We start from the raw sequence: 5,994 nt of genomic DNA on the forward strand, positions 1-5,994 counted from the left end.
TGTATGTATGTATGTATGTATTTATTATTTATTTAATTAATTAATTAATTGGGGGGAGATATTTTGAGATTCTTCTTTATTTAATGATATTGGGGTTTTTTTTGTTTGTATTTTGTTGTTTAAATGAAACAAATAAAAAATAAATAAACAAAAAATTACCTTTGTTGCAGGGGAATATGTTGATGAGGGCCCAATTAGGCTTGCCGGCCTTCAGTTTGACACGTGTTGTAAAGTAGCAAAAACAAGAACGCACAGCTGTGGGCGTGTCCGCAGGGACACGCCCACAGCTGTGCGTTCTTGTTTTTGCTTAAGGGAATTTGATCACATTTCATGGTGACTTTTTAACATTTTAAAAAGATAAAACAAAAAATGTCAGATGTTGAGTTTTTGTCTGAAAAACTCTTTTGGTGACCGTTTTTTTTACGAAGGCGTATTTCACATCCTGTTTGGTTATTTCTCGTAACTAAGACTTAGTGCTTTTTGTTTTTACTCATCTAAAGGTTTAATTTGATCATAAACCACCTCAAAAGGCCGGTGATCATAAAGAATAATTTTCTTGTGTTTCTTGTAGCGGACCAGTGGACACTGGATACTTTCACCTGCGTTAAGATGGCCGCCACGATCAGTCGACACGACACAGAAACTGGTCCTGTGTTTTACAGAATGATATAAAATTTATTGTGGTCGTAGCTGAGCCTGATGCCCTGACAGCCGACACATAACTGTGGCATTAATGAAGCTAGTTTTTAAATGTTTAATCCTTTAAGTCAAATAGTTTTAGCTGTTTGATGGTTGATTTGTGGTTTAAAGAGAAGCTCTCTGGTTGGTTTTATTTTGGTAGATCTGAGTCTGGAGAAGGAAGCAGCTTAAATCTGATCCTGTGGTGTTTATGTGCGTGTTGTGCATCATATTTACTGTATGTTCTGTGTGTGTGTGTGTGTGTCTGCTGTGCGTCTCCCTGGCTTAATGTCCGTATCTAAATTCATGCGCGGCGTGGCGGCGGCGTGGCGATGGCGGTCCAGATCACAGGCGGATTGTGTTGGATTTGACTTGAAGCCTCTTTAATCAGCGTAACACCATCATTAATATTCATGCAGTCAGCTGGAACACCCGGCTCTCACCGCTCCAAACTTTCTGCACAAAATGTATTAAGCACAGCTTAAAAAACGAGCGCACTTTTACTTGATATTCCAGAAAAATGAAGAGCGGAGGCAGGGGGCACGCACACCCCCTTCTCCTTTGATTGGTTTATGCAGATTGCTTCCCTGATTGGCCTTTGTGTTTTCCCTTTTTTCTGCAGATTTCTCCGTCTTTGACGAGACTTCAAAGCGAACGTGAGGCATGAATGGTCATTTAGAAGGATTTAAGCACATTATCACATCTGTAATTGTACATGAATAATAAGGAGTGCTGCTGCAATCAATTAGCTCTGGGTCCACAAAAAGATCAGAACCACGGGGGGGAGGGGGGAGGGGGGGGCGTAGGAAAGCAGGAAATTAGAAAAGTTTCAAAGTGAAAAAGAAACGAAGCGTTTAAACTGTAACTCAGCTGTTTTTACAGACACAGCTGAGAAAGTAGAGAAACTGATTCGGTTTTTAAAGTTAAAACAAAAAAGACGTTTCACCTGCCGAGTTTTAGATTAAATCATTTCCTGTTAAGAACTGAAGAAGATAACATCAGTGTGTGTCAGGCTTTAGCTACACTGTTACTGTTCTAACTAGCATTATGCTACATTTAGCTACACTGTTACTGCTTCTAACTAGCATTATGCTACATTTAGCTACACTGTTACTGCTTCTAAATAGCATTATGCTACATTTAGCWACATCATAARTGCTTCTAARTAGCCTTTTGCTYCATTTAGGTTTTAGCTAGTCATTTGTCACCTTTTTCTGATTGTTTTGACTAGACTTTTGCTACTTTTAGCATCCAGCTAGCTATTTTTTTAGGTAGCCATTTGCCTTTGTTAATGAATCACATGCCCCTTTTGAAAGATTTTTGCTACTTTTTGCTAGTTTTTTTTTTACTTTAGGTTTTAGCTAATCATTTGCCACATTTAGCTAATTCTTTACTGATTTTAACTAGCCTTTTGCAACTCTTAGTGTTTATTATTCAACTGACTTTTCTAATATTAGCTTTTAGTTATCATTTTACTACTTTTACTTTTCTAGCTCTTGGCTAGTCTTTTACTTTAGACTTTTTATCTTTCATTAAAGTTTGTTTGTTTGGAGAATGTTAAAAGCTTCTGGTATGTTTTTACATTAAAGGACATCAAACCATATAAATACAGTAGATGAAGACATTTAATTTATGAAAGTTTTTGTTTTCTCTTTTAGCTAATCCCAGAGTGAACGCAGAGCTAAGGCAGCGTCTGCCCTCACCTTCACAACAGGACCTCAGTGACAGGTGAGTCCAGAACCTTTAAATCTGCAGCTGCTGCTAAAATAAAGAGAAGAAACATAACTGATGTGTTCCCCAGAACCAGAACCAGTCTAAGCCCAGAACACCACAGCTGGCTTCAAGGTAACAAACACCATTAATGAAATATTCATTCTGGTGTTTTTCTGTCCCAGTCACTTCCACCTCACTGCCTCTCAGTCCTCCAGGAGTGTCCGGTCTCCAGCTCACCTTCTCCAGTCTTCCACCGGCGGTCTTTGTCTCCGGTGTCCCCTGCYTCCAACAGGAGCCCCGTGACTCCTCTGTCCTCCAGGTTTCCTCCACGAGGTTCAGAGATGGAGGCAGACCTTCCCGCTAGCAGAGAGCCCTCTCCCTGGGCAGAAAGCTGCAGGGACTCCCCAGACGAAGGTGAAGCCTCTGGAGGTCTGAGTAGTCCCGCTCCTAGAGGACGCCAGGTCCCTCCTGAGGACAGGTGAGACAATATGTAAGGTTAGGACGTATGCTTGTYTTACTGCTATTTCTATTAAAAGACTTCTAGTGTTCTAATTACTTTTAATCATGAATATCAGTGGTGGTTACAGTTCTGCTAACACGCTAGTAGTGGAACTAGCTTGTCATTTAGCGGATTAGCTTTCATGTTAGTGGACRGATTAGCTTTCGCTAAATTAAGTTCCATTTTAAGTCCCCTAAAAWGTGTAATACTTCTATTTTTATGTCCTTTATCATGAATTAAATAAAAATTATCTCCTCTTACAAGCAGTGCTGGACGTGTCCGGCACCGTGCGTGTTAGCYTGTAGCATCTTTAGCAGCTAAACTTAAAACTAAGAGTGTCAAAAATATTTAACAACATTTAAATAGTGAATACAAAAATTAACTACGTATAAAATCTGGTATAAAATGTTTATTTGTTCTTTGACTAACTTAACAGAGTTTATGAAAATAGAAAGTGAGTCAAAGAAATGCTTTTATTCTGGAAATATCACAATTTAGACAAAGCTATAATTCTGGTTTGGATTGGCCGATTTGCCACACATGATCCCGCCTACCTTCAAGTTAAACCAATGGAAAACAACAAAGTTATGTCAGTCCCACGAGTCGTATTAGCGGTTAGCATTAGCTTCTGTTAATGTTTTATCTGTTTAGCATTAGCAGAGCTGAGATTTTTGTTTAGCGGATTAGTGGTTAGTGAAGCTAATTTTTGGTTAGCTGCGCCACAGCTGATAAATAGATTTAGATCTGCAGTCTGTTCATGAAGCACTAAAAAATAAAATAAATTTAATAAAATCCTTGTTGTCCTGATATCAACGCCAAGATTTCACACAATCTGTTGGAGCTCAGAGTACATGTTCTGAATGACCCTCGACTACTACTACTTCACATGTTAGCTAAATGAGGTCAGACAGCGGTGTTGTCCATCTTGAATTTAATTGGTTCAGAAGTTAACCCGCTGTAGACYCACATCTGCTTATTTCCTGAGAGTTTAAATAGAATGCATCATCAGGACATTGCTCCAATTGGAAACCAAATACGCGCAATAAGAATTTTTGTCCAGGATTTTACAGCACATTTAATTTTACTTCRATTTTATTATAATATACCAACAGTRGTCACCTTCAGGCTTCTTGTTGATGGTTTTTAGTCCACTCCAGTCTTGTGCAGATCTATTATCTGGTCTGTTTTTCCCCATAGAGAGGTCAGAATAAAAGACATCAAATGGAATGGTGTGCAGTGGTGGGCACCAGTCCGCTAAAGTGCAAATCCGCTAATTGCAGACCTAAATATTTCATTTGCGCTTTAGCGGTCTTACTAATTTTTATAATTCATTAGCAGATTTGTGCTTTCTAAAAATAAAATGCAGTACCACTAATAATTAATTATCTACCAGTCATCATTATCTTGAACAGCAGAAGGTATGGTTGTCAATGAATCACAACACATGTGATCTATCCAACAGCAGCCCTCCCAGATAAACACTCTTATTGTGAAGGTATACATCCTTGCTGTTTGTTGCTTTGGGCCACGGTTCTSATTTCCCACAATGCTTTGTGTCTGCTTACGTAGCAGGAAGGCAATGTTTAGAACTCCCTTTCCCAGCAAAAACAGTTAACGTTTGTAATCCATACTAAAATTTTATATTGATTTATTTTACTTTACAATCGGAGTTCATTAAAAAAAAAGTTTAAACACTGGAGCTCAATACTTGACGTAATTGGTCGAAGCAATCTGCCAACGGGGTTAGYCAGACATCTAGTGGTCAACTGGAGCAATTACATGGAAAACTTTCGTTTCCCGTCACAAATCAAATCCGTCATGTACCCAGAATGCATCGCTTCAGTTTTCCAATAAATTGCTTTATTGATGCTTCTTTAATGAAAAATCTACAACAAACAAAAGAAAAAGACAAAGAAGCAGCCGAACTAGCAATTCTCAACAACTTTTTGAATTTTTACACCAGGAGCTAAAGGTCTGTTTCAGGAAAAACAGCAATCGGCGGTTGTAGGATTAAGCTGTAAAAGAGTTCATACACCACTAGTTGGCAGTGTTGTGCATATAATTTACATGACTTATTGTCAGCTGGTAAGTGTCAAATTGAACTTGTGCTTTAAAATTAGCTTCCTCTAATTTTCTATGGCATAAGTGTTTTTGAAGTTGCGGACCTAAATATTTTCATAAGTGCTTTAGAAATTGCGGAGCTAATTTTCGGGTTAGCGCTGCCCACCACTGGTTGTGTGTTTTCCTGGACTTTTAGTTGATTTTCTCCGTTAAAATGGAACTATCATAAAACGAGAAACTGTTCATTTGTGAGCAAACTTATCTRCCTAACTATTTCCTGCTCTGTGTTTATACATATATTTAATGTACAGAGAGGGTTGGAGTAAATATAATAAATGAACGAGGATCAGTTCTCAGACCAGCAGATCTTCAGGGTTCTGAAACTGGAGGCACAAGTTCAAAGGAACCGAGCTTCATGTTCTGAAAGCAAATGATGGAAAACTAAAATGTGTTTTATTTTTTCCTCAGATTATTACACAATTAAAAGCTAGTGTTGGCATTATTAAAGCTCCATAATGCTAAGTTCTTGTAATTAATTTTTTTTAAAGAATAATGTGATATGTTTAGATCCTCYCCACATTATTAAAAAGTTTATTGCTTTTCACTGAAACCTTGTCTTTTTTTTTCTTTTGCAGTTTTTGTAATTCGCYTCGACGCGCCTGCTTTTGAGCCGTTAAATTTAGATTTGATATGGTTAGTTGAAGCGTTTGAGGGCGCGACAGAAATAGAAGGATAGTAAAAGAAATTGCAGGTTGAAGGTGAGGAGGTTGATTAGATAAAGCTGCCATAATAAAGTCAGAAACAGTCAATTACAGAATGGTGTGTCGGTTTTATTTCAGCTCCTTATTTAACTGCTTTATTACGCTAAGAAGCAGCCTGACCTTTACGGCGATATGAGAGAATTACACGCCAACATCAGTCGCTGCTTATTAAACCCGCTGCTTCCAGCGCCGAGCGGCACATCTGATAATGTGAGGCCACGGCCTCGCTTTAAAGCACCTGACCTCACACACACACACACACACACACACACACACACACAC

The 5,994-nt window shown here is 38.5% G+C and overlaps 1 protein-coding gene across 1 annotated transcript in view; it reads left to right on the forward strand.

The window, feature by feature from the left end:
- mipol1 (mirror-image polydactyly 1) overlaps positions 1–5,994 on the forward strand; it is a gene marked incomplete in the record, with an annotated part of 36,873 nt that overhangs the window by 3,741 nt on the left and 27,138 nt on the right. The window contains 3 exon segments of the mRNA XM_014022130.1: positions 2,337–2,406; positions 2,480–2,523; positions 2,599–2,869. Coding sequence (XP_013877584.1) covers positions 2,337–2,406; positions 2,480–2,523; positions 2,599–2,869 — 385 coding nt within the window.

Source organism: Austrofundulus limnaeus, unplaced genomic scaffold (assembly GCF_001266775.1).
Source record: "Austrofundulus limnaeus strain Quisiro unplaced genomic scaffold, Austrofundulus_limnaeus-1.0 Scaffold318, whole genome shotgun sequence".
Taxonomy (NCBI): Eukaryota; Metazoa; Chordata; class Actinopteri; order Cyprinodontiformes; family Rivulidae; genus Austrofundulus; species Austrofundulus limnaeus.